Source organism: Tiliqua scincoides, chromosome 2 (genome assembly GCF_035046505.1).
Source record: "Tiliqua scincoides isolate rTilSci1 chromosome 2, rTilSci1.hap2, whole genome shotgun sequence".
Classification (NCBI taxonomy): Eukaryota; Metazoa; Chordata; class Lepidosauria; order Squamata; family Scincidae; genus Tiliqua; species Tiliqua scincoides.
In genome coordinates this window covers 103,182,140-103,209,305 of record NC_089822.1, presented here as the reverse complement: position 1 = coordinate 103,209,305, position 27,166 = coordinate 103,182,140, and the positions used below count along the sequence as shown (strand labels likewise).

General features: G+C 46.1%; 1 protein-coding gene and 1 pseudogene across 1 annotated transcript in view; both read right to left on the bottom strand.

Moving 5' to 3' along the window:
• CLSTN3 (calsyntenin 3) overlaps nucleotides 1-27,166 on the bottom strand; it is a 33,038-nt gene that overhangs the window by 2,518 nt on the left and 3,354 nt on the right. Inside the window, exons 2-16 of the mRNA XM_066614265.1 lie at nucleotides 23,698-23,820; nucleotides 21,445-21,640; nucleotides 20,667-20,875; nucleotides 18,967-19,116; nucleotides 16,435-16,620; nucleotides 15,483-15,752; nucleotides 11,610-11,722; nucleotides 11,335-11,497; nucleotides 9,422-9,478; nucleotides 8,684-8,841; nucleotides 8,345-8,493; nucleotides 6,640-6,866; nucleotides 5,148-5,318; nucleotides 1,378-1,523; nucleotides 1,129-1,264 (exon numbers count right to left, since the gene is read on the bottom strand). Coding sequence (XP_066470362.1) covers nucleotides 1,129-1,264; nucleotides 1,378-1,523; nucleotides 5,148-5,318; nucleotides 6,640-6,866; nucleotides 8,345-8,493; nucleotides 8,684-8,841; nucleotides 9,422-9,478; nucleotides 11,335-11,497; nucleotides 11,610-11,722; nucleotides 15,483-15,752; nucleotides 16,435-16,620; nucleotides 18,967-19,116; nucleotides 20,667-20,875; nucleotides 21,445-21,640; nucleotides 23,698-23,820 — 2,454 coding nt within the window. The remainder of the gene's footprint in view (nucleotides 1-1,128; nucleotides 1,265-1,377; nucleotides 1,524-5,147; nucleotides 5,319-6,639; nucleotides 6,867-8,344; nucleotides 8,494-8,683; nucleotides 8,842-9,421; nucleotides 9,479-11,334; nucleotides 11,498-11,609; nucleotides 11,723-15,482; nucleotides 15,753-16,434; nucleotides 16,621-18,966; nucleotides 19,117-20,666; nucleotides 20,876-21,444; nucleotides 21,641-23,697; nucleotides 23,821-27,166) is intronic.
• LOC136643112 (5S ribosomal RNA) lies at nucleotides 17,032-17,153 on the bottom strand (annotated as a pseudogene).

Sequence of the window (27,166 nt, the reverse complement as noted above, 5' to 3'; positions counted from 1 at the left end):
AAGCTTGTTCCATTTAGCATGTTTTAGACAGCAACCTGCACATGCCCAATCTTGTCTGATCTCGGAAGCTAAGCAAGGTCAGGCCTGGTTAGTACTTGGATGGGAGACCTCCTGGGAATACTGGGTGCTGTAGGCTTCTACCATAGTCTTTCGAGACTGAAGGTTGCCAACCAGGCAACCTTATTGGTGTGTTGCTGGTTTTTGTTCATATGTCACTTTAGCAAATACAAAAAAACAACAACACCACAAAACTGGTCTGGGGACTTGGGAAAGAGATTTCTTGGTGCTATCCCAAGCACAAGCACCAGTCAACATTGTCTGCAGTTAACATCCACTGTAAGCTTGCAGAAATATTCCCCCCCCCCCGAGCTCATTCCTGAACATTTATTTTATGTTTAAAAATTTAAAGTTTCTCAAGAGACCCAAAGCCACTAACACAACAATTACAAATACAATTGAAAAAATAAAATTAAACAATAAAAGACAACACAGACAGAAAGCGGCAGGGACGCCAAGGAGCAAAACACCCACAACAATTAATGTAATCAAACATATTCAGGAAAGGCTTTCCGACAACAAATAAATTTTCAGCTGCTGCCTAAAGTAAATGTGGGGGGAGGGGGGAGAGAGAGTGCACCTCCTGTGATTGGAACACCCAACAGAGCTTCCTTTATTTCCAAGCAGCCCTTGGGGAGCTGCTAAACTGGGGAAGCAGCACTGGGGGAAGGCCATTTAATTCTTTCCCCGTGCCACTTCCCTGAACCAGATCAACTCTCCCCAAAGTGCTGTTAGACCCACTGGGGGGACACACACAATATATATAGTGCCTGTACTTTTCCCCCCAGAGGGACTAATGGCAGCTTCCAGAATCACAATTTGAATTGGGAAAATGGTGCAGGCCCAGCAAGGGAAGGGTTAAACACCCCTCCTCTCCCCCCCCCCCCCCGTTCTGCTTCCACAATCAAATCGGCAGTCCCCATGCCCATGGCTGTTTCAAAGTAAAGAAAAATGAGTCAGGAGATCCATTCGTGGTTCCCCTCAAGCTACTTCTCTCGGCCTTATGCTACCTTACCCTCTTCCCTCATGACCCTTTCATAATCTGAGCATAGCATTTCCATCAGTACATACTGTAGTTACGGTGGACGTTTGCCAGGCTGTGCCCAGAGAGTTCAGGCGGCAGGTGATGGCCTCGATGCATGAACTGCTGGGAACTCATAATATGGTTGGGATGCGCGGCTCGGTTCATGTTATGCAGGACGTTCACCTGGAAGAGGAATATGCGTGTTGAGCTCAGACCGCTGGATTTCCACCTGGCCCATTTTCCTCAGCTTTTCACACTAAATGTGAATGTCACACTCTCTGCTCTGACAGGTGTACCTCCACAGTAAATTCATTGCTGGAGTACCGCCCATTCATCTCAGTGCAAGAAAGGCGAAATTTCCTCTCATAAAGGGCAGCGCCATGGCGGATGCAATAGGAGACCTGGCGAAGGATTTCCTCATAGACAGCGATGCTCTCCACACCTGCCGTTCAAAAGAAAACATCAAGGCTAGGAACAAAAAGTGGCAGGTTGGTTGACCCACATCTGGATATTGGGAGACAAATTGAGGGGCTACCTATAGTTTACATGCAAAATCATGGAACAAAGGCCCAGTGGCCAATTTCTGGAGATGGCACCATACAGAGTAGAGAAGAGGGAAGGGGTGTTTACTCCTGCCCTTCTCATTCATTTTTCAATCCACCCCCCCCCCCCATCACCTACTTTTGTCCCTGCAGGTTCCATATACGCATTAAGTTCACAAACAAGCATCTGGAATCCCATGATTGGAAATAGCTTGGGGTGGGGGAGTGGACGTGGAAAAACTGGTGGGAGAAGTAAAAAGCACAAAAGCTCTGCAGCTTCTCCAAATTGCCCACTCCCCATTCCGTGTGTTTCTATACTCGGGGCAGCTGGCCATCCATTTTCCTTACGTGACATGACAACTAGCAAAGAAGCAGCATGCCTCACAGACAAGCAACTGAATGTGCTAAAAGGACACATCTGATTATGATTGTTCTCACTGCTGCTGCAGCTGCTGCAGCATTGTTATGCATTTAACAATAATATTAACATAATATTAACATGACTTATTAATATTCATAAATGCCATAATTAAGCGTCGGGGAACAGTGATCATGCTTCTATCCGTTTTGACTTGCATGTTGGGGGAAGAATACCAGGCAAATCTCTAACAAAAACCCTTGACTTCCGACAGGCGGACTTCCCTCAAATGAGGAGGCTGGTTAAAAGGAGGTTAAAAGGGAAGGTAAAAAGAGTCCAATCTCTCCAGAGTGCATGGAGGCTGCTTAAAACAACAGTAATAGAGGCCCAGCAGAGGTGTATACTGCAAAGAAAGAAGGGATCCACTAAATCCAGGAGAGTGCCCGCATGGCTAACCAGCCAAGTTAGAGAGGCTGTGAAGGGCAAGGAAGCTTCCTTCCGTAAATGGAAGTCTTGCCCTAATGAGGAGAATAAAAAGGAACATAAATTGTGGCAAAAGAAATGTAAGAAGGTGATACCGGAGGCCAAGCGAGACTATGAGGAACGCATGGCCAGCAACATTAAGGGGAATAATAAAAGCTTCTTCAAATATGTTAGAAGCAGGAAAACCCGCCAGAGAAGCGGTTGGCCCTCTGGATGGTGAGGGAGGGAAAGGGGAGATAAAAGGAGACTTAGAGATGGCAGAGAAATTAAATGAGTTCTTTGCATCTGTCTTCACGGCAGAAGACCTCAGGCAGATACTACTGCCCAAACGGCCCCTCCTGACCGAGGAGTTAAGTCAGATAGAGGTTAAAAGAGAAGATGTTTCAGACCTCATTGATAAATTAAAGATCAATAAGTCACGGGGCCCTGATGGCATCCACCCAAGAGTTATTAAGGAATTGAAGAATGAAGTTGCAGATCTCTTGACTAAGGTATGCAACTTGTCCCACAAAACGGCCACGGTACCAGAAGATTGGAGGATAGCAAATGTCACGCCTATCTTTAAAAAGGGAAAGAGGGGGGACCCGGGAAACTATAGGCCGGTCAGCCTAACATCCATACCGGGTAAGATGGTGGAATGCCTCATCAAAGATAGGATCTCAAAACACATAGACGAACAGGCCTTGCTGAGGGAGAATCAGCATGGCTTCTGTAAGGGTAAGTCTTGCCTCACGAACCTTATAGAATTCTTTGAAAAGGTCAACAGGCATGTGGATGTGGGAGAACCCGTGGACATTATCTATCTGGACTTTCAGAAGGCGTTTGACACGGTCCCTCACCAAAGGCTACTGAAAAAACTCCACAGTCAGGGAATTAGAGGACAGGTCCTCTCGTGGATTGAGAACTGGTTGGAGGCCAGGAAGCAGAGAGTGGGTGTCAATGGGCAATTTTCACAATGGAGAGAGGTGAAAAGCGGTGTGCTACAAGGATCTGTCCTGGGACCGGTGCTTTTCAACCTCTTCATAAATGACCTGGAGACATGGGTGAGCAGTGAGGTTGAAAGTTTGCAGACGACACCAAACTTTTCTGAGTGGTGAAGACCAGAAGTGATTGTGAGGAGCTCCAGAAGGATCTCTCCAGACTGGCAGAATGGGCAGTAAAATGGCAGATGCGCTTCAATGTCAATAAGTGTAAAGTCATGCACATTGGGGCAAAAAAATCAAAACTTTAGATATAGGCTGATGGGTTGTGAGCTGTCTGTGACAGATCAGGAGAGAGATCTTGGGGTGGTGGTGGACAGGTCGATGAAAGTGTCGACCCAATGTGCGGCCGCAGTGAAGAAGGCCAATTCTATGCTTGGGATCATTCGGAAGGGTATTGAGAACAAAATGGCTAATATTATAATGCCGTTGTACAAATCTATGGTAAGGCCACACCTGGAGTATTGTGTCCAGTTCCGGTCACCACATCTCAAAAAAGACATAGTGGAAATGGAAAAGGTGCAAAAGAGAGCGACTAAGATGATTACAGGGCTGGGGCACCTTCCTTATGAGGAAAGGCTACGGCGTTTGGGCCTCTTCAGCCTTGAAAAGAGACGCCTGAGGGACATGATTGAGACATACAAAATTATGCAGGGGATGGACAGAGTGGATAGGGAGATGCTCTTTACACTCTCACATAACACCAGAACCAGGGGACATCCACTCAAATTGAGTGTTGGGAGAGTTAGAACAGACAAAAGAAAATATTTCTTTACTCAGCGTGTGGTTGGTCTGTGGAACTCCTTGCCACAGGATGTGGTGATGGTGTCTAGCCTGGACACCTTTAAAAGGGGATTGGACAAGTTTCTGGAGGAAAAATCCATTAAGGGGTACAAGCCATGATGTGTATGCGCAACCTCCTGATTTTAGAAATGGGTTATGTCAGAATGCCAGATGCAAGGGAGAGCACCAGGATGAGGTATCTTGTTATCTGGTGTGCTCCCTGGGGCATTTGGTGGGCTGCTGTGAGATACAGGAAGCTGGACTAGATGGGCCTATGGCCTGATCCAGTGGGGCTGTTCTTATGTCAGGTACGTGGTGCTTTACAAAGTCACATGCAAAAAATGATTCCATGCCCAGAAGCATTTACAATCTAAATTTCGATGGGATCAAGGAAGGAAGGTTGAGAGATGCCCAGAGAACATGTGATGGGGGAGATGCAGGCATAAAGGGCAGCGATGAACAAGGGACGGGAATCTTTGAACACTGGGAACTCTTCAGGAAGTGAAGCTAGAGCAGTAATCTCCAACCTTTTTCATCTGACAGCACACTGACAAGGTACTAAAATTGTCAAGGCACACCATCAGTTTTTTTGACCACTGACAAGGTGCACCATGCTGTTGGTGGGGTTCACATCCCCCAATGGCCCTATTAATAAATGACCCTCCTCCCAAACGCCTGCAGTACACCTGTGGACCATTCATGGCACACTAGTTGAAAATGGTTGAGCTAGCGGAACAAAAATTATGAGCGGAGAACTATGGGAGCCTTTGACACTACCTCAATATGACTGTGAGGAAATGAAAGCCTTCAGTGAAGTAAGCAGGACTTGATAGTACCAATAGTTTTTAAGCACCTCTTGGTTGGAATGGAAGGAAGATGAATGATGCCAGGAAGGAAAGAGCTGCTCAGAAAGTGCACACCTGTGACGGTGAGGTAGGCAGATGTGTTGATGAGCTCCAGGCCCCGCTGCTGCAGGGAGGCTCCATCCAAGAGCAGGTACTCCCTCTCCAGGTCCAAGTCTTCTCCAATCAGAGAGATCTCACAACCATCTAGATTATGAACTATCTCATCTGACATCCGTGTATCTGCCACTGCGAGGAAGAGAACCAGAGAAAATAAGTAGGCTATGAGAGGGCATTGAGGTTATACATAATATTATATTTCTTACATCCATATTCCAGTCTTCTTCCAAGGTGCTCAGAACAGTATTTTAGCTTTGCAGCAACACTTAGAGGGCAGTTTGTGTCAGGAGATAGTATTATATTGTCAGTCAAATTAGACTGTATTAGCCAAAGCATCAAAATTTTGTCTTTTACTTCATTCTGGTGACTGTTAAACATAATCAATCTCGATTAAGCACAGTTACTCTAATTTTGCAACAGCTTGAGTAAAATATTCCACTTTTAAACTCACAAAGACTGTGATCCTGTACACACGCCTGAAAGAAGCCACACTGAACTCAATGGGTTTACTTGTGAGTAGACATGTATAAGCTTGCATTGTAATGGACCCAAATCACCTAACAATACAGTAGGCTCTCGATATCTGTGGATTCAGAATCCATGGCTGAACCCCACTGAAGACCTCCCAGGAAAAAAAAAAAATCCATCATGGATTACAAGTCATAATGTGTATGTGGAACCTCCTGATTTTAGAAATAGGTTATGTCAGAATGCCAGACGCAAGGAAGGGCACCACGACGCAGGTCTCTTAAAGACAGCAAATGTGTGTTGGCCAGTGTTAATGCTGACCATTAGCACATTGTGTTCCAAACACTTTTCATGCTCATTTTTGTGACACAGAGGATTGGTTTGGAGAATACCATCCACCAGCCCCATATGCCACACAATAGCAGGGCACACGTGTTCTCTGCGCTCCCCCCCCCCCCATAAGCCATACTCACATAGGGAACAGACTGTCTGAACCACACCTATTCATGTGGTGTGTAACTACTACTTTAGGATTTGCCTATGTGATATGAGGTGAACTGATATCTTTCATGCGTACGTGCAGAGTGGAGCAGTGCTCTGGGACAAGAAATGCACACTCTTTGTATTAATTGTGGGGGGGGAGCAGAGCTGGTGGATGGTATCATCTGGCCCACATTCATTTATGTGTCAAAAAAAAATACACCTCATAAACTGAGAAAAGTCTCCACTTCACAGAAGGGTACAGAAAGCAGAGCTGTAGTAGATAAAAGTTTGAGCCGTGAGCCAGGGAATTCCCAGTTTGAATCTTACCTCAGCCATAGACTATGCTATCTTAGGCAAGCACTCACTCTTAGCATCACCTTACCCCCCGTGGGCAAGAAGTGGATAATTTCCTGCTTCTTGTGAGGCTGCCTGTGCTTGTTGGCTTGTCTTTTATCTTTCCCAGGTTATGCAGTTATCCCTGTTGGAATACACGACTCACCTGTGCCATGCCAGCTTTCATCTTTCTTGGCCTCCACCTGATGTGAAATGGAGCAAGATATTTGGAGGTCGGGAAAGAGAGGGACCCCATCAGGACCTTCAAAGTCAGAGGCAGGCCGGGCAAAGTGGGAATTACCACTTAATAAGATCTGAGGAGCATCAGGCTGAAGTACAACCACGTAACCCTCCACATCTGGGATGGAGACACAGGATTCCTCACTGAAACATCTAAATGCAAGGGGAGGAAGAATCACCAACCGATCCAGAAAATAGATCTCCCTTTTTGTTATTGTCCATCAAAAGACAACTTGAGTTTATTCGAGTCATGATTCTTTTTCAAGTCACTGGCCCCAAGTTGTGAGTCGGGGCCGGATCAGTGACGCCTGAGACTCAAGTTAGCACGGTTCACAAAAACATGTGCTTTTGCAACTCAAGTTGTGTCTTTATGAACTGAGTTCCCATCCTGTACTATTGCCTTTCAGGCCAATTGAGATACCATTTCCTCAAAGCATGCACAATTGTGCCAGGAAGGACAATACTGTTCTATCTTTATCAGGGGAGAAAGGCATGATGGTTTAAAACAGAAAGTATCAACAAAGGGAATGAGATATAAAAAACAGGCAGTGAGGCCTTTACTGGACCCATTTCTCTTCTAATGGTTAATAAGACAAAAACTTGTGTACTTTCCACCATCTGAAGTTTCTTGTGTACCTCTAGTGAAGTGCTAGCATAGTGTGTAATGAATAAGCAACTTAGTACAAATCAGGAAGTCCCCTATTTGAGTTTTGCCCCATAAACTCCCCAGGAGGCCTTTGCATCAAATGAAGATATGCTGGAAGACCCATAGACTGGTCTTACTACTATTTTGTTCTCCAAAGTGGCCAGGGGAGGGGGTGTGCAACTTCAATCAGGGGAGTGGTGCTACTGGAGTGTTTGCTTAGCTCTTCCCCTTCACACCACTTCCTTAACAAAGGCAACAATCCTATACCAGTTTATTTGGCATAATCCAACTGAACACAGCGGGACCTACTTCTCAGTAAATGGACACAATTTCACTATTAACCTCCCTCCAAAGCTGTCCCATGGGCAAAACATACAGGTTGCTGTATTTTCAATACCACTTACTGGATATGTTTTCCCTACAGGGCAAGGAACAGCTTCAGGAAGGCAATTTAGGTTGGGGAAATAATGCAAGTGAAAAGGGCTCAACAGCAAGAAATAGGAAATCCATGGATCTCCAAATGTCCCTAGTTTGGCCCTTAGGCAAGTACTATCCTCAGAGCACCATTTCCCTCACCCAGTCCCAGCATTTGCAAAAAGGGGATATTGTAAAGATGCTACCAGGGCTATCGCAAAGATGGCCATGTGATAATGTATATGAAGCACTTTGAACTCTTGTAATGAGCTGAACAAGTGCTAAGCGTTATTAAGCCATCCATCCTCTGAAACGACATAGCAACTGCTAGAGTAAAGGAATTGCATTTATCCTTGCCTTGCCCTTCCCTCCCCTCCCCCATTGTCTCACCACTGCGAGCTCCTCTTTGCTTATGCTACTCTCCATAGCACCATGTCTACAACTGGTGCTATACAAACAAGTCAGAATGGGGACCTCAGAATTGTATCTGCTCAAGAATCTCAACACAAAGTGATGCTCCTTCGCCACAGCAATGCACAGGCTCTTCTGCAGTGTAAGCCACACTACTCACTTGACAGTGGTGGTAAGCTTAAGGGGCCGGACCCCGGGAGTGGCAAAGCGCAGCGAGTTCATGTAGGCCACATGCTGGATGGCATGGTTGAAGGTTTCAACATCATCGCCTTCCAGTGTGAGAAGAGACTGGGAGGGGTTAACGTGAACCTGCCAGGAAAGGAGAACAAAATATTTGAGGGAGGTTTCCTGGCAAGTGCAAAGCTAAGTGGGCAAGAGACGCAAAAGAGCACACAAGGAGTCTCTGTGGGGAGGCAGGAGAGCAGGCTCAATCCAAGGCAGCAAGCAGAGGTGCAAGCAGTAGGAGGAAGGTCATGCAGTCAGAGGGAGGGGGGTGTACCTTCATCCCTTTGCCAAGGCTGTCAAAGTCACTGTAGTCCAGCCCCTCGCGGCAAGCATAGAGACACTCCATCACCTCCCGGCTCTCAAGGCTGCCGGGACGCACTGTGAAGCCAGCCAGATAACCATGGAAATAGTGGTGGATCGGCAGAGGGTCTCCTAATGGGAATACAGGAGGAGGGGTGGTGTGAGAGACAGACAAAGAGAAAGAGAAGAGGACAAGGACAACAGAAAAGGAGGTAAATCACAGGAGTGAAGAGGTTAGAGAAAGGAGGGAGGAGAGGAAGAAAGTCTTGGGTGCACAGCCAGCTGAGGAAGAGAGAGGCCACCATAGCACAGGAATCTAAGCATGTCAGCCAAGGGTGCAGGCCCCGTTTCCTCTTTGTGATTTCAGAGAGCATTTTCAGAAGACCAAATTATCCCAAAGACCAAAGTTGGGATACAGTAAGAACACAAGGCAACCAATGAGATGCCCTGCAAAAGGTCACATGGCTTCACCTCAGTTTCTCACAACCCAAGGTTTGATGAAAATATTGTCTGCAGTTACCTCCACTTCCAGGCCTCTCACAAACCACAGAGATTAAAACGCCATCCTGCATCCAGAAGAAGCGACATTGCCAAGGTATCCAGGCACCAAGACCTTCTTCCCGGGGTGAGGGAAAATGGGGTGTTCTTAGGAGAAAGGGGCATGCATGAGGAGGGATGAAAGCCATGCGTAGTAAACAGGGATGTAGTGTACCTTGCCCCAAATCCGTGGAGTTCTCGTTCACCTTGACTTTATCTTTGTTTTTCTCTTCTGCAAAAGAAATTAGCATTCAGAGCATTGCCCAAGAGAGTCACCCTTGAGAGTGGCCTGTGAACCCAGGAGGATGGTACTCTCAGGGCGACCATGCCACAAGGCTGTCTTTCCACACACAACTCATCAGAGAATCAGACAGAGTGTCACAGCTCAGAGTCTCCACCCCGAGTTTAGAAATGAGTCAGGGCATTTTTCACTTATAAATCAATAGTGCCCATTAAAGGGGCAAGCTGACACTGGATGGGGGCCTGGAAGACCCTTTCCAGCGTTTCCAAGTTTCCAAGCTGGGCTTCTAAAAATCTGAAGCCCATTTCTCTTCAGCCAAGGGTCTCCAAACCCCGGCCTGGGGGCCAGATGCGGCCCGTGGTGAGCCTCTATCCAGCCTGCGGCAAACCTCTGGTCCCCTGCAAGCCTCTGGCCCTCTCATCTGAATATGACCAGTGCTGTGCTCCAGTCACATATGGAGGGTATTCTGAAGGCTGGGGAGGCCACTTGCCTCCCCTTAGAATGCCTTCTAAAGGCCTAAAAGCATAATTTCCTGGTTTTCCTGCAAAACCAGCAGAAGTGACTTTTTGGGCTGTCTGAAGGCCTTAGGCTTTCCGAAGCTTTCTAATATATTTATTTAAATTAACACCTTGCCAGATATTTGATGTGGCCCTCTGGCAAAAAGCTTAGAGACCCTTGTCTTAAGCCAACCGAATGCTGATCATTTCCACCCATCCCCACTTCCATAGCCAGATTTTGCCAAGGAACCTTTCTAAATCTAGATTCAAACAACATATTGAACCCTTGTAGATTAAAAACAGTTTTCTGTTTGGCACTGAATGGAAGCTCTGGTCAGCACCCTTAGCCACCGCTGCTTCTTCTTGCTTCTTGCCAGAGCCCATTGGCTTGCAAGGTTGGCCTTAAGCAATCTTGGCACTACAGGAAGGGAATGTCATTGCTACTCTGAACAGACTATTCTTTGACGAAAATGTGAAGATGTGGGGGGAGAAATTATTCCCCCCAAGGCTTGATTTGGGGGTGGCAGAATGGGGGAAAATTCTTTTTCAGAACAATCCATTAAATTGTAGGGATGCTAATATGTGAGTTTTTCCTCTAGAAAAGCTTTTCTTCCATTCCTCCAATGGTGATGCTGAGATTGACATCCTATTTTTGAACCCAAAAGATCTAAAAATCCTTTTTACCACTATTCTGATCATGTTCTGTTTCATTCCCCCCTCCCCCCAGTTACCATAAACAGCTGCTTACTCTTCCATGTTGAGCAATTGGATATATTTGAAATCGTTTCCTAAATTAGACAAGAAAATGATACCAATATCTAGGACTTCTAAACATATTATTTTCTCTATGGTATCTTTTCATAGTATTGGATTTTCCCCTTTTTATCATATAAATGTTGTATATTTTTGTATCGCTAGTTTATAAAAAGCAATTTATAAAAGAATTATATACCCTTCAACATGATAAACATACCATTAATGCTATTCTTATGTACTAACTGCTAACTAAACTATACAGAATGCATTTTATGTTCTAAATAATGTCTGATCATTCAGCTAATACTGCACACATTTATTTTTCTCAAAAACATATGAATTGGTTTTCTTTTTCCCCCCTGGTTGGTTGGCAACCTTCAGTCTTGAAAGACTATGGTATAAGCCTACAGCACCCAATATTCCCAAGCTGTCTCCCATCCAAGTACTAACCAGGCCCAACCCTGTTTAGCTTCTGAGATCAGACAAGATTGGGCATGAAGCTTCAACATTTGGGGACATTTTGGCTCTCCACTAATGCTAGCCAAGAAATGGCTCTTCCTCCCCGACAGTCTGTAATCCAGGAGGAGAGCTCACCAGCCCAGCAGGCTCCAATCATGAGAGAAGATTCATGGCGTGGGGGGTGGATGAGGCCATTGTCATGGATCAGTGCAGGGTCATAGGAGACGCCATCTACGTAAAGTGTAACGGTGGGAAACTCCAGGTTAAGGACATAATGGTGCCACTCATCATCACAGACCTACAACAAGAGAAAGAAAAGGGGAGATGTGTGTGTTTGGGCATTGAGTGAGTGTGCCTGTCAGTGAGAGAGAAAGAGATGAAGACAACCAGGAAGGCTGTTGTTTCCTCACCTCCTCCAATTTCCAGAGAAATTTGACAGGTCTTGCACTCTCCAGCAGCGGCCAGTAGAGGAAGGCAATGCGACAGCCATGCACAGCAAGAGTATAATGGGAGTACCCATCCTCTGTAGGAGGAGGACAGATACGGACATCAGATTAATCGACACTGAATTTCCAACCAGTCTGTCCCAAGTTCCCCAAGATTATTTTGTATTCTCATGTGTTCTACTTGTTCCCATTTACCAGGCACAGTCCCTGTTTTCTAGGACCTGTTCCCAATAAAGCACACAACCCCTATTTGTTCTAATTTTCCCTTTTGGGGAGATGATGGGATACTTCTTTACAACACTGTTAACCCCTTTCTCAAGAAATTAAATATCTCGGGGAGACATTTTAATGCTTATGGACATCTGCTAGCATATTCTCTCTCTCTCTCTCTCACACACCCCTATCTCACACACACACCCCTATCTGGGTGATAAACATTGTTATTGTTCAGCTGCAGCAAATGTGTACTAAAAGATTCATACTAAACTGTTACAGTCAATTCAACACACTCTTCCTCAGAGGCTAGAGGTGCAATCCTGAGCAGCAGATAAGCCAGCACAAGCCCCTTGCACCAGCCTATCATTGTCGCAAAAGTGCCGTAAAGCACTTTCATGCCGACCTAAGTGGGTTGGCATGAGTGGGGTTAGGCCGTTGCACAGAGATGCACTGGCTCCCCACACCGATGCGGGCCCAGGGGAATGGGTGAGTTGCATTGGCCGAGCTTGGCCAATGCAGGGGTCTGGGGGGCGTGGGGAGGGTGAGGAGGAGGTGGGGAAGAGACGTTTCGGGGCAGGGGAAGAGTGTGTGGTCTTGGGGGCGGGCAGGAGGGCAAGGAGTCAGAGGTGGGGCCAGGATCCGGCTGTATACCGGATCTTAACCCTGTTTCCGGGCAGCCTGGGCAAGCCCTGGGCTGCTTGGATTTGCACCGCTGATTTCAGTGGCACCAATCCAAGTAGCCCCATTGGAGCTACAGTAGCTCTCCCCGGGATAAGTGGAAGCTATTCCTTTTGCGCCAGCCTGAGCTACTTACTGCTCAATTCTATGCACATCTACTCAGAAAAAAGTCCCGCTGGTCTGCCTGTTCCAGCGCAAGTTAGGATTGCGCTGTAGGTTATTTAATTGCAAAAATTTTTAAAAAGCAAACAAAATCTAACCAGTTGAAGACCAGTTTTCAACGAATGTGTAATAGAATAAGGAGAGGTGGGAATCAAAGAACTGGTTCTTGCATAAGAAAAGAGGATGTTATTTATTTATTCACATGTTTATACTGTCGTTCCTCCAAAGAGCTCATTTACACAACTGCTCCTCTCCTTTTGTCCTTACAACAACCCTGTGAAGTAGGTGAGGCTGAGAGAAAGTGACTGGCCCAAGGTCACCCAGGAAGCTTCATGGCTGGGGGGGGGGGGATTCAAACCTGGATCTTCCAGGTCTTTAGTCCACCTCCCAAACCACTATACCATCGTGGCTCTCAATTTGTGTTACAAGTACACAAGTGTCCCTGTTTTCATCAGTAAAATGCTGGAGAGGTCATGACCCTGGGAAAGAACCAAGGAAGATAGTCATTTTCACAGTACTACAGAACATTCCCTTAGCTTAGGACAGGAAAGAAATCTGAAACATTTACAATAACGGCCTAACACCCTTTCTTTAAATCCATTCATTAGGCTCTATACCAGCCTTAAAAATAAATCTTGAAAAGCCATTAGCTCACATAACATTTTACCAGCCCACCTGTCCACAGCATACTAATGCAAGTCATTTATGTCACATCACAATGCTGAAAATAGGAAAACAAAAACCCAAACCACTTCCAAGGTGCAAAATTCTCCTAGCTGCTCACTGGGCAACAATTCAACTTTGCCACAAACAAGCAGGCAAGTGGCTGATTTAGGGCACAATCCTATGCATATGTACTCAGAAGTAAGTCCTATTGTATTCAATGGGACTTACTCCCAGGAAAGTGTGGATAAGATTGTGGCCTGAGGCTGCAATCCTACCCACACTTACATGGTAGTAAGTCCCATTGAATTCAATGGGACTTCTGAGTAGATGTGTATAAATTCTGCTGTTAAGTTAGCTCAGTTGTTATATTTCACTATGATGCGCAAGTGCAGAAAAGGACCATTTCTCCAACTTATGAAACACCACAATGGTGCTGCTACCATGATCCAACTCAAGGGTGAAGGATTGCAATGGCGCTTTTTCATCTGCTTAAAAAAACCTCCAGCAGCTCAACAATGGATCTCCCAGAGAACAGGTAGCTTAGCCCTCAGAGGGGTGGCTGTAGGTGGGGCGGCTGTAGGTGGGGCTTCATTGCCTGTCCTTTACTCATGATACGAAGAAGCAGAATTGTTAAAATTCTGATCAGAAACAAGAAGATACAGCCACAGAATTTTGCTTCAGTTGACAAGGTTTTGGTTTCAGCACATACAGTACACAAAGCCCTGTTTTCATTTATGTTGCAATGTAAACCTCTTTGACAACACTTTTTGCTGAAAAGCACTGCATCAATGATAATGATGTTAATGCTTATTGATGTCAATGATGTCACAGCCCACCAGATGCTTGGACTGGAATTTTTGGTTGCTCACTAGTTCAAACTCTACCCAAGAGTTTAAGAGCTGATGATGATTATATTGATGATGATGTGAAGGGTATAATTTGCCAGCATGTACTTGGTCTGTGGAACTCCTTGGCATCCTTGGATGTGGTGATGGCATCTGGCCTAGATGTCTTTAAAAGGGGATTGGACAGATTTCTGAAGGAAAACCCCATCACAGGTTACAAGCCATGATGGGTATGTACAGTCTGAGTGTATTCGTCATGAGGGCTGGGTAGAAATTTTTTCTGTGATCCAAACTGGCCATGGAAGGCAGTTTTTTAGCCTACCCCGACCTGGCATGAATGGGACAATGTGTTCAGTAGGTTTCATGTTTTTAAAATTGGTCACTTGTGTTAGAGGACCAAGTTAAACTCAAGTGCGGTCTGATGTCTCCATTGGGGGGTGCAAGGGTAAATAGAATGCCAGATGCAGGGGAGTGGTAGCAAGATGCAGGTATCTTGTTGTCTTGTGTATTCCCAGGGGCATCTGGTGGGCCACTGTGAGATACAAGAAGTTGGACTAGATGGGCCTTTGGCCTGATCCAGCAGGGCTCTTATGTCATGATGATGATATTATTATTATTATCATCATTATTACTACTACATAGTGTTAGAATCTAGAAGAACCTATAAGAATCTATCAGTCGCTTCTATTTTATCTGAAAAATCAGTTAGCAGGGAGGGTCACAAAAGAGGTACAATAAGGAGGAGAACTCAACATAGCAGAACCAAAGTGGTATCCAGTCCCAAGTTGAGTATGACATTAAACAGGAGCAGCTCATAGCTGCCTAGTGGAATTTGCAGACAGGCTGGTCTTCTATTCAATCCACATGTAACTGGGGGGTAGGAGCAGACAAAACATTCAAAGCCTGAAGAGATTTCCAAGCATAAGGATCATTCTTAATTAGCTCAGAGTCATGAGTCCCAAAGGCCACTTATTCCTGCCTGGGTGGGTGCTTCCCACCAGGCAGAAGAAGCTCACGATCAAAGAGGTACCCATCCATGTACTCCCTCTCCTCACCCACACGCCAGTCCTTTTTTCAGCTAGCACTCAAGGTAGCACTTAGAGCAGCTCTCAGCCTGAGCTGGCCTTGGAGCTCTGTCATTCAAATCAGATGAGCCTTGCCTTTCCATAGAGAGCCCCAAAATCTCATTGCCCAGACCCTAGTCCACCATCTCAGTCTGGTCCTCTGCTGTTCTCTGACAGATACACAGTTACAGGGAAAGGGATCTTACCATTCTGCATGGTGCTGCAGATCACCGTCTCCTCCTCCCTCTTGCCCTTGCTTGGTGTCACACCATGTTTCATCCACAGGGATAGGGTAAAATGGTCACTCAGTCCTTCAAGGACACCAGTCCCACTGCCCATGGGCACCTGAGTTGCCTGGCTGCCATTGAACCAGTAGATGAGGCTGCTGTCCTGGCTGTAATGGACCGAGAGTCGTGCTGTCCAGTTGGCTGTGGGGCTAGGAACAGGTAGCAGGTCCACCTCACCTGTGGCAGCACCTGTTTGGGGGAAGGAGAGGAGAAAGGGCAGAAAGGAAAAAATCAGAAGGATGCTGAACGGCTCTCCTGTTAAGGACAAGGCTGGAAAAAGACATTTTGGCAACTGACATAGAAAACTCATGACAACCCCTTTCCGCTAGAACCACCAGCCACATATCCTGAACACACCCAATTTAAATCAGCACAAGAGTATCCTTATGGTGCTTTTACACAGCTCCATTCATTTCAATGGAGTTTACAATTAAAATTTTTCAGATTGTGCTCCATGGGTCAGACAGAAGTGGCCCCCAATATTATCTTTTATGATGTCCAAAATGTGCCACCTGATTTTGCCATATGGTAGGGTGACAACTATTTCAATGACTGACAACTATTTTAATTACTTTGTTTATTTTTCACATTTCTATGCCGCCCTTCCTCCAAGGAGCTGAGTGAGGGTGGTGTGCGTGGTTCCTTCTCCTTTTGTCCCCATAACAATCCTATGAGGTAGATGAGGCTGAAAGGTAGTTACTGGCCCAAGGGCACTTCCCCCAGTCCTATTTAGAAGGCACCGACCTGCTGCCTGCCCCTGAGACAGGGCTTGAAATGATGCAGCCTTGACTTCTTTTGGAAGGAGCTCCCACCCTCCCTCATCCCTTCACTCCCCCCACCCAGCACTGTTTGATGTTAGGAGAATACACACCACAGAGCTTGCGCAGAGACTTCTCAGAGTAATTGTCACGATCGCAACCTTTGGCCACATGGTTTGTCTGCAGCTCCACAGTGGCCTGGATGTTCCACAGGGGCTCATCACATGTCTCAAGGTGGATGCTGGGAAAAAGAGCAAGGCTGCCCGTGCCTGGGGTGTACTCTATCCTCTTATTCCAACCTGTGGGAGATGTTAAAAAGAACAATTGCTGAGAAGGCCCAGAACTACTAGAATATTTTCAAGCCAGAATAACTACCACAGACTTGACAAACTGCCCAGCTATCTGAGAGTGACAGAGGTTCAGCCAGCCATCTGGAAAGCCAGTCCATCCATTAATAGCATATTAATGGGGGCACCATTCCATTTTTATTCCACCCTTGCTCCAACGAGATCCAGGGAGGCATGCATGATACCTCTGCCATCCACCCTTGCCCTCTGCCTTTAGCCTCTCAACAACTGGCCCTCTCCAAACTGCTGAAAGGTCACCCAATGGCTTTGGGACTGGAGGGGGACCTGAGCCCAGTTTTCCATTCTAAACCTTACTTTCCATTCATTGGTTGGCAATCTTCAGTCTCGAAAGACTATGGTATAAGCCTACAGCACCTGGTATTCCCAGGCGGTCTCCCATCCAAGTACTAACCAGGCCTGACCCTGCTTAGCTTCCAAGATCAGATGAGATTGGGCATGTGCAGGGTAACAGTTACACCACAACTAGCTCCCTAGGCACAATAACAGGTCTCATTTTGCTTCAATCAGTACACATGGGTAGTCTTTGGTGGTCAAAGTGCAGGATGAATGTGCCCTCAGCCTTAATGTGAAGATTTCATTTTGGAGCAGTTCCCATTGCTGTCTCACAGAGTTCCCTGACCCTCATCAGCTGCAGCTGGACTCCTTGGTGTTCAGCCTTTAAGCCGAGGAACTTCAAATCAGTGATTCAATATGGCACTTGGAACTTAGTCCAAGCTGAGAGCAGCAACCTTGCCACAGTAGAATCTGCTACCCTTGTAGCTTCGTCAAAGGATGAAAACCAGAAGCGCCATTTTAAATTTGATAGGAAGAAGGCAAGTTTCAGCAAGGACCAGAGCCCTTCAAAGTTAAATAGCAGAAAACTATGTTTTAAGAGCATTTCTTGAGATTTTTTCTGTAAATCTACACCCACACACGCACTGAAATGTCATGTGCTCCTCCTGCTAACAACATCCTTTAAATGACACTCCTGATGAAAACCTATGAAATTTAAGGAAAGATGTACAGCAGCTGAATATTTTTTGTCATCATCATTTGTATACTGCCATAAGTGACTACGGCGCTTTACAGAGTAACATAGTAAAAAAATAAGTCCCTGTTCTAGGAATTTATGGTCTAAATATATTTTATTAATGCTGCAATAATTAATTACTTAGATCAGGGGTGCCCAAAGTTTTTGGTAGGTGGGCCACATCAGCTCTCTGTCACTGTGTCGGGGGCCGGGAAAAAAAGAATTAATTTACATTTCAAATTTGAATAATTTTACATAAGTTTACATAAATGAATATATTAAAGGTGAACTTATATGAATGAATGAAGGTCTTGCAATAGCTCAAGGCCTATAAAAGGCATTGCAGAAAGCAAGGCTGGCCTTTCCTTTGCTGCCACTGCTGCATCACAGATGTGAAAGAGCAAGCAGTGGAGGAAGCCCTCATCCCACAGCTCACATGAGGAGTAAAACAGTTGCCCTCACACTGAAACCAGTTACGTTGGGCCTGTGCGGGCTCCAGCAAGTCTCCGGAGGGCCAGATGCTCATTGGAGACTGGGGGCTCCCTGCAGGCCAGATTGGGAGTCCTTGAGGGCCACAAGTGGCCCCAGGGCCAGGGTTTGGGCACGCCTGACTGAGATTGATGTACTATTTAAACCCCTTTTAAATGATTAAACAATAAATGAGGCAGCAAATTTTTCAAAAAATTGTTCATTATTTTTTCATACAGAAGCCATGTGTAACACTAGGAGGGACATTTATTCCTCTCTCACAGAGGAGAGAGTACTGTACAATGATAGTACCTGATATGACATCTACACAGAACACCTCAGTATACTGTGCTGTATACTCTATATACACTAATATAGTGCTATAGTATGAAGTACACTATAGATTCAGTAGTAGTTGATTTGTAACAGGCCAGGCAGCTCAATGTGAATGGGACAACATTAGTGAAGGAAGGGGAAAGAGTCAAGAACAACAGGCAGAGGGTTAGAGCAGTGGTTCCCAAACTGAGCACCATGGTGCCTGAGGGCACCACGGCAAACTCAAAGTGGTGCCATAGGATGTCCCCAACAGCCTCTTCTTCCCTGCTCTCCCAGGGGGCACCATCTTGGGTCTTCCATGATCCAAGATGGCAGCATCCAGGAGAGCTGGGAAGAAGAGACCACTACAAAAGAAGGTCACCATAACCACAGTAACTTGGGGAACCACGGGGCTAGAGAAAGACACTTTCAGGGAACCAAGGGGTAAAGGGGGGAGAAATATATATGCGAAACAGTATTCATACCTTGCCAGCTGGGTTTGCAGGTGGGCTTCACCTGAATCTCTACTTCAGCATCATCAGAGGCGCGCTTCTTGCCACAGTCATAGGCTGTCACTGTGAACTTATAGAGGCGCTCCCCACTATACTGGAGTTTCTCAGTATTTTCAATGTTCCCTGACAGAAAAATTAGAAAAAAAAAGACAGAATTAGAGGAGCAAAGCAAAGTGAAAGGGGATCAAGTACACAGAAAGGGCGTCTGATTGAAACAATGGAAAAAGCCAAAGGAGGAAACTCAAAAGAAACACATTTAGGAGAGTAAGAGGACTGCTAAAAGGGCCACTGCAAATTTTGTCTTTTAAAGGCAAACATCCCACGGCCATACTGTAGCGTGAACAAGAGGTATGTGGGGACAGGAAAATAGGGGCAAACGCCATGGGTTCTCCAGGCCTGCCTGCTGTTAGTTCTGGAAAGCCACTGTCAGCCTCTCTACTTCAGCTGCAGTGACGGTGCTATCTGAAGGCTGTTGCCATGGCAGAGAGAGGAAAGAGAGCAAAAGTATGGTCTAGACAGGGCTCAGTTCTCTCCAGCTCCCTCCCTCCCCTTAACACCCCACTGATTGAGAAATGCAACTGAAGCAAGGAGGTGAAGGGGCCCCACTGCTAAGGGAGGGCCAGGTGGGTGCGAAAGCCTCTCCTCCACATCAGGAAAGGCTACATCACAACTACTGGACACTCCTATTAATTCTGAGAATCACCTAAGTAAAATGAGTCATGAGTACCACATATATACTGCTTTTTCACATAGAGGTTTACATGAAATAAATCTTTCCAACTTTTTGCACTCCGTCACAATTTGCAGGGCAGTGATGTTTGTGGTGTCTATGAAAGCATCAAGCAGGGCCAGCCTTAGGCCCATTTGACCAAACTAGGTCCCGCACCTGGAGGGACCCCACACTGAGATGGTGAGTGGAGTACCTGCAGCCTCAGCCAGCACCTTGCTCAGAATCTTCCATGCCGAGGGATCAAGAGAAGAGCATTACCGCTGGAAGGCCCTCCCTCCCGACTACCTCCAACTGGCTTGTATCATCTTTCCTGGAAGCAATTGGCAGAGATGCCACTGCCAGGTGCCTTACCACTGCCACTCACTCTGGTGAATAGGGGGGCCCCACAAGTAAATATTTCGGCAAAAACTGGAAGTGTCTTTTGACGCCTCTAAGAGGCCTTCTGAGGCCTTGGTGCCACATCTTGAGGGAATGTCATAGAGGCCTCTGAATGCCACTTCCTGTTTTCAGTGAAAACTGGAAGTGCCTTTCAGAGGCCTCCAAGACAACCCCTCAAGGCATGGTAACCAGGGTAATTTACACCCTGCCACCTCTCCTTAGCTACGCCACTATACATGACCAAGTTGCTTTACCACCCAGAGAAAGAGATCTATGGTTCCACCGTCTATTCCTCTGCAGGGGGAAAAACAGCTTGTCACTGGTAATTTTGAGCAGAGGTGAGAAGAGGTAAGGTTAAGCAGCCCTTTTCCTACCCTTCCACTGCCATTCCTCCACTGGAACTGTCAGCCTCCTGTGGCTGCTGGTCAGGTAAACAAGAAACCTACTCCATTTACATCTCCCCCAAGTATCACCCAGTTTGGCTTCAGAGACAGCTTCAGTCCTATTATTCCTCAGGCTGTATGCCTCACATCATTCTGAGTCACAGGTTACTTAAGGTTCTCACCATCATTGTCAATCAGGAAGGGGACGTTGGGAGTCAGGATCTCATAGTAACAGATCTGGCTGTACTGAGGGGAGCAATCTCCATCAATAGCCTCCACCCGCAGGATGCGGTCATAGAGCTTCCCTTCTGTGACTGCCACACGATAAAGCTTCTCCACAAAGACTGGAGCAAATTCATTGACATCATTCACCCGCACATGCACTGTGGCCCTGAAAGAAGCAGAACAAGTCAGTAAACTATGTGGGCGCTCAGAAGGTAGCATCCAGTGGAAGTGCCCCATGAATCTTGGGATCCTGGGGCATTCAAACAGGCTCTAGAGTTGAAGTGCGCAAATACCTGGTTCAAATGACGTATAAAGTGCAGCTCGCGGAAGCACGTTGGCTGAACTCCTTTTTGCATCACAATTAATATAAAAGGTAAATGAGATTTTTTTAAGCTTCGTAATTATTTACCAGCTATAAACTGAGAGTCCACTGGATTAAGACATAAGTTTAATGTTCATGGTGAGTAAACATATTTACAGTAAGAATTTAAATGCTTTTTAAATATTGTGACTCTCAAACATCTCTCTTGTGGCTCTCAAACTTCTGAAGTTTATCGTATGTGGCTCTTAAGTTAAGGAAGTTTGGATACCCCACTATATAGTGTGAAATCAATCTCAATGATCCAACGTATGGTATTGCACATTACAGAATGAAAATTATTTGTGTAGGTTGTCAGGTTAATATGAGGAAGAAATACCAGCAACAATGAGAACCCAAGAAACCTTCAGTCTTACTTGTGGGATTTCTTGGTATTGGCGCCATCAGGGCCTTCCCCACAGTCATAGGCCTGGATGGTGAAAGTGTGTTCCTTGTGAGCTTCACAGTCCACTGGCTCTTTGGCCCGGATCAATCCCTCGCCAGTTGCTTTGTCCAGGATCACTGCTTCAAAAGGCACCCCTGCCCCATGAATCCGAAATCCACAGATCTCACCTGGTTCCCCAAAAATGAGGAAAAAAGGAGACTATGAGGAAAAGGCTATGGGAAAAAGCAGACCCCTTTTTCTGAAATTCAATCCTTCTATTCCACCTTCCCCATTCACATAAATGTTCTGTGCTTTAGAAACCTCAAGACCTGACTACTGTAGTCTGATACCCCTGGCATACCTAGCACTAGGCTGGCATGTGCCATATTCCCTCTGGCCCCCTCCTCAGTGCCTGAAGTGCTAATCCTGTTGGTTGGAGCCAGTCCAGACTGAACACTGAGGCAGCAGCCAGCCCCCAAGGAGCAGGAGACATCACAAATCCCCTGGAATGTACACCTCTAGAACAGAGCTGGTGCTGGGACACAGAACTTCCTGCAGGACTACTTCAGTCCTCAGGTCAATGATGGAGCAACATTTCAGATTACTCTTCCATGCTGGAGGCCCTGTTGGCTGACATAGTCTTGCCTCCGGCTCCCACAGGGTGCTGACCAAGGTGCTGAATTTGGACTGCCACTGCATGCTTTGTTCAATTGCCTGCCAAGCCCTGTAGTCTACACCCACTTTGGAACTGCGGCTACTTTCCAGACCCACACCTCTGCCCCTGGGCAGTGGCTCCTCTGAAGGAGATATGAACAGGAAGGAAGCTCTGCCTGACTAGAAAACATATTATGGACAAAGTTTATTCATTATTTCAAAGTTTTTGTGAAAGCAGAAATTCGTTAAGCAAAATATAGTATTTTCGTTAAGCAAAGTTTGTGAAGCAAAGTTTTTAAGTGCACATTTCGATTTCCATTCTACCATAGAGATATAAAGTCTATAATAAACGTTATGTGTATCTCTAAGAGTCTACAGACCTTGGCTGTGAACCTGGAGCCCCACAAAAAATGTTTTCAGTTGGGCCCTGCAGCTTCTAAGGTTGATCCTGAGGGGTGAAGCCTAAGAGCCCAAGGGTGATGATGCCTCTCAAAAGGAAGAATGGAGACTGGAAGCACTAGTTTTTAACAGAGATTCCCAAGCTCCTCCTTTGAATTGTTCTCCATTGCAGAATGGAGACCCTCTTTCCCAAGTGTTCTCAGACAGATTTATTATGGCAGCATTGATGCCTGTCTCTCAGACACTCTTCCCCCAAAGGAAGACAGAGAACAATACTATGACTGAAGAAATATGCTGGAGGGGGGTAATATATAGAAATAGGGGGTGAAGACTGCGAATAAGCAATGTGGAAAATAGCCTCTATCGTTGCTTCTGATTTCTTACCCTGAGATTTTACTCATTCTTCCAAGAGACCAAGTATCCAGGAGAAGGTTACAACCCTGAAACTTCAGGTCAAACCACAAAATATAGCAAATGCTGGGTCAGGGCCATAGCAATGGGGGATCTCCAGGGGCCTAAACTTTTCATTGAATGTTCTTCTTTCAGACCGAAGAAGTAGAGGCCTTCCAGTACCTTCTCCCTTCCTTTCCTCCACACCCCATGCATGCTACAGCATGAGCAGAATTCCTCTGACCATTAAACCTCACTACTATTGCCCCCCCTATTTAAAGAGCTATGCCTTTGCAAGTGCTGAGTATGCACACTGATGCACAACAAGCATGGAGAAAGGTTGTGTCCTGCATCTCTTGAGCTTTCCATTATGCACATACAATGGAAAATGTACTGGCATTACAGTATTCTACACAAGCAGCTCAGTAAGAATTAAACTTCCTCCCATCTTCAGGCTGATGAATGCAAAGGTACTGAGATAGAGGACAAATAGATAAGTGACCTTTGCATTTGTTTCTTTAATTTCGTTACAATGTCATTATAATTTCATTAAAAATTATATCATAAATTCAATTAAATTACTTTAAAGCAAATACTTTGTGCTAGTGATTGATAATGTCTTCCTGATGCCCAGTATCATCATCACCATGATATGATGATATGATGATAATATGGTGGCATCATATATCTTGGTACAGGCCTCAACCTTGACTAGGCTAAGGCTATGCTAAAATAAGTTCTAGCATGGGCTCCAAGCACTCTCTCCCTTCCTCCCCCCGCCCCCGCCCTGTGCCTGATGTACCTGCATAGCGCAATGGAGCATCTTTATCCAGAGCAAAGAGTGGAGGGTTCAGCAGGACCGTGTTGTCGTTCTCCATGACGATGCCCTGATACTCTGCCTCAATCCAGGGCTTGTGCTTATTGGCTGAAGGAATTTGGAGCATAAAAGGGGTGGTTAACAACAACAAAGTCAGTCACAACAATTGATTGACATTCTTAACGTCTCTCCTCACTCCTTTGCTAGCAATAGTATAGCCTCCATGCACTGGTTTCTTAGGATATAGTTGTGTTTTTTGCAAGAACAGAGGAAGCTTGAAACTTCTCTTCCCTCCAACACCTCCTGATCCAGCTAAAGGTAGTCATCACTGAGGTTGTAAATCTACGAATGCTTCCTTGGGAATTTATCCCATCAAAAGCAATGAGACTTTCTTCCAAGAAAATGTGGGTGGAATTGGACTGCACAGCTAGCAGAAAGCAATGGGACTTATACAGTATTAGTTGAACTGACTTGTTCTGTTGGTTTCAATGTGACTCATGCCCCAAACCTCTCCATCACAAGTTTATGTGATGCAGCCTTGCTGCTGGAGCACATGCTATGGTGAGGGGGATGACCAGATGGCCTGGGAGAGGCAAGTAAAAATAATCTTTACTTACAGCCCAATTCTGAGCTGCCTGGGGCGCGGGGCTGCAGCGGCGCCGAAAGTGGCTGCCGTCGCATCCCACATGCTCTGGCCAGCCTCCGGCAGCTCCTCAGGAAATGGGGACTTTCTTTCCCTTCTCCCAGGTAAATTATTAATTATTATTATTATTATTATTATACTTTATTTTTACCCCGCCTTTCTCCCCGAAGGGACTCAAGGCGGCTTACAAAACAAGGTTAAAACACATTTAAAAGAATAGTTTAAAAACTTATAAAAAACATAACATAACATAAAAACAGTAGTCAGATAAAAAACTAGTCAGATAAGAGCATAGCGCAGCTAACTAGAAAGGATCAGGCCTGTAAACAGATGTTAAAAAATATTAAGAGATGTTAAAAAGATGGGGCTACTCAATTCACCGCCAACCAAAAGGTTGGCAGTGAATCAAGAGCCTCTGTGTCGGGCGGATAGCCCAACACGGAGGCTCTGGATCTGGTGGAGATTCACTTCACGGGTCCCATCTCCCTCCCTCCCGCTCCCTCCCTTTGGAATGTCTCCTCCCCACCCTCTCCCCGGAATGCCTCCTTCCTGCTCCCCCCACTCCTCCGCATACTTTGCCGCTGCTCGGCGATCTGTGCAACTGCCAAGCAGCAGAGCTCCAGTTGCCGCCCAGCCTTCGCCTGGCACTAGGGCCTGCAAACGTGCCTTACGGCACATTTGCAACAGTGCACACCAGTGGTAAGCTGGCACGCACTGTTCAGGATTGGGCTCTTACCTCTCCATAGGCTGCCTGGCTGCTAATAGGTCTCTCTGAAACCTACATCAGCAATTCACCTGGTGTAAGTCAAGGAGGCTTGTGGGGGCATGTTGGGATGGGAAAAAGGGAAGAGGATCTTGGGTTTTTTCCACTTTTTATTAATGAGAAACAAAAAACATACACTCAACTATAAAGTAAAAGAAGGGGGGAAAACAAGAGCCTATCCCCCTTTTGCCAATCTAACACACGCCCCGAGTCTCCTCGTGCCACCAAGATCCACCCTCCAACCACGCCCCTCCCTGCCCTGCTCCCCGCCCCAATCTTCTCTCAAACCGCCCATGAATTGCCCCTACCTTACCTGTGCCAGCCGGACTTCTGAACGTCACTGTTATGTGCACAGTGCGTCCAATCATTTGCATCAGTGGTCCCACAGGACGCAACAGCAGCACACAAGAACACGTGTGGTGACACCCTACCGTGACATACAGTGGTGGACTGAGAAATCCACTGCCATAACGCACAATGGGATTAGGCTGTAACAGCCCAATCCTATCCTCCTAGGCACCACAGGGTGCAATGGTGCCAACATGGCTACCACTGCATCCAGCAGGACCAGAGTGGCCACTGGAGGTCTCCTCGGGGGTGGGGGGAAGGACTTTAGTCCCCTTCCCCTGAGGAAAGCCCTAGGCCCTGCAATGGGGCTACTCAAGTCTGCACCAGTTATTTTGCTGGTGCAGATGAGAGAAGTCCTGTGTCAGGCTTTGTAGCCCAATGCAGGGAATAGGATCAGGTGGTGGAGGCCTCTGCCAGGCCCATCCTCTCCCCCTGCCTCACTTTACTCTCCCCCCAGAATGCCTCCCCCTGCCCTGAAAAGCTGCACCGCCAGGCAGCAATGATACTTACCCTGTCGGCTCTTTGCGGGCATCCTCTCAGTGCTGAGGCCCAGTGCTGACGCTCCCTCCTCTCCAGGTGACACAAATGTGCTGTACAAGACATTTGCGACACTCAGAGCCAACAGTACAAGTGTACTGCTGGTGCTAGAGCCCTTAACTCTAAGTCTGCAATCCTGCACCCACTTTCATGGGAGTAAGCCCCACTGAACACATTCTGAGTATACATGCATAGGATTGCGGCTGCTAGACATGCTAATTTTAGCTGGATTTGGGACTCTAGATTTCTATATTTGACTTAATAACCCAGACAAACCACCATCCTGCTCAGAGGGTTTTAAGGTCTCACAACATAAAATCACAATATCATAAACAGTAATAAAGTTACACCATAAAGTTCAATAAACTGCATGAAATTTTAAGATCCCATAATAATCTGAAGCTACTTGACAAGTGAAGGTTAGGAAATTTAGGAATATTTAACCATTTACCATCAGGGTAAATGCTTATGGAGCTACAGAGGTCAACTCTGGGGATAATTATACAGAGCAAAACCTGTTTGCTATGACAATAAGAAGACTGACAATTACAGAAACTTTGGCAGATCCATGAAAACATTATCCTCATCATGAAGTGCCATCAATATACATGCATTTTCTCTTTGTAGAATTTGACAGGGGGAAAAAAAAACAAGGCTCCTTGCCCCACAGAGCTTACCTTCTGAATGGCAACAGTAGAAGACACAACAGAGAAGAGAGAGAAAGGAGAGGCAAGAACAATAAGGGGTGAATATGAGTAAAAGCAGCTACCCAGACTTCTGCTTTGCTTCAGTTGGGGATGAGGATTAAGGGGTTAAGCCATGGGGTTAAGCCCAGGAAAAAGCAGGTTCTCTCATCGACATCTGAGGAGGTCCCACTACTGTCCCTGAACTGTCCTCAGTTCTGCGTAGAGAATGGATCTCTACGCAGTCATTCCACCCCTGGCACCCCTAGCACTAGGCTGGCATGTGCCATATTTCCTCTGGCCCCCTCCTCAGTGCCTGAAGTGCTAATCCTGTTGGTTGGAGCCAGTCCAGACTGAACACTGAGGCAGCAGCCGGCAGCAGGCTCTGAAAAATGTCATAGGCCCAGAAATAGCAAATTAATCTTTATCACACAACCTCCAGGGCAGGGAAAACAGAGGAGGGTGGGGACATAGAAAGAA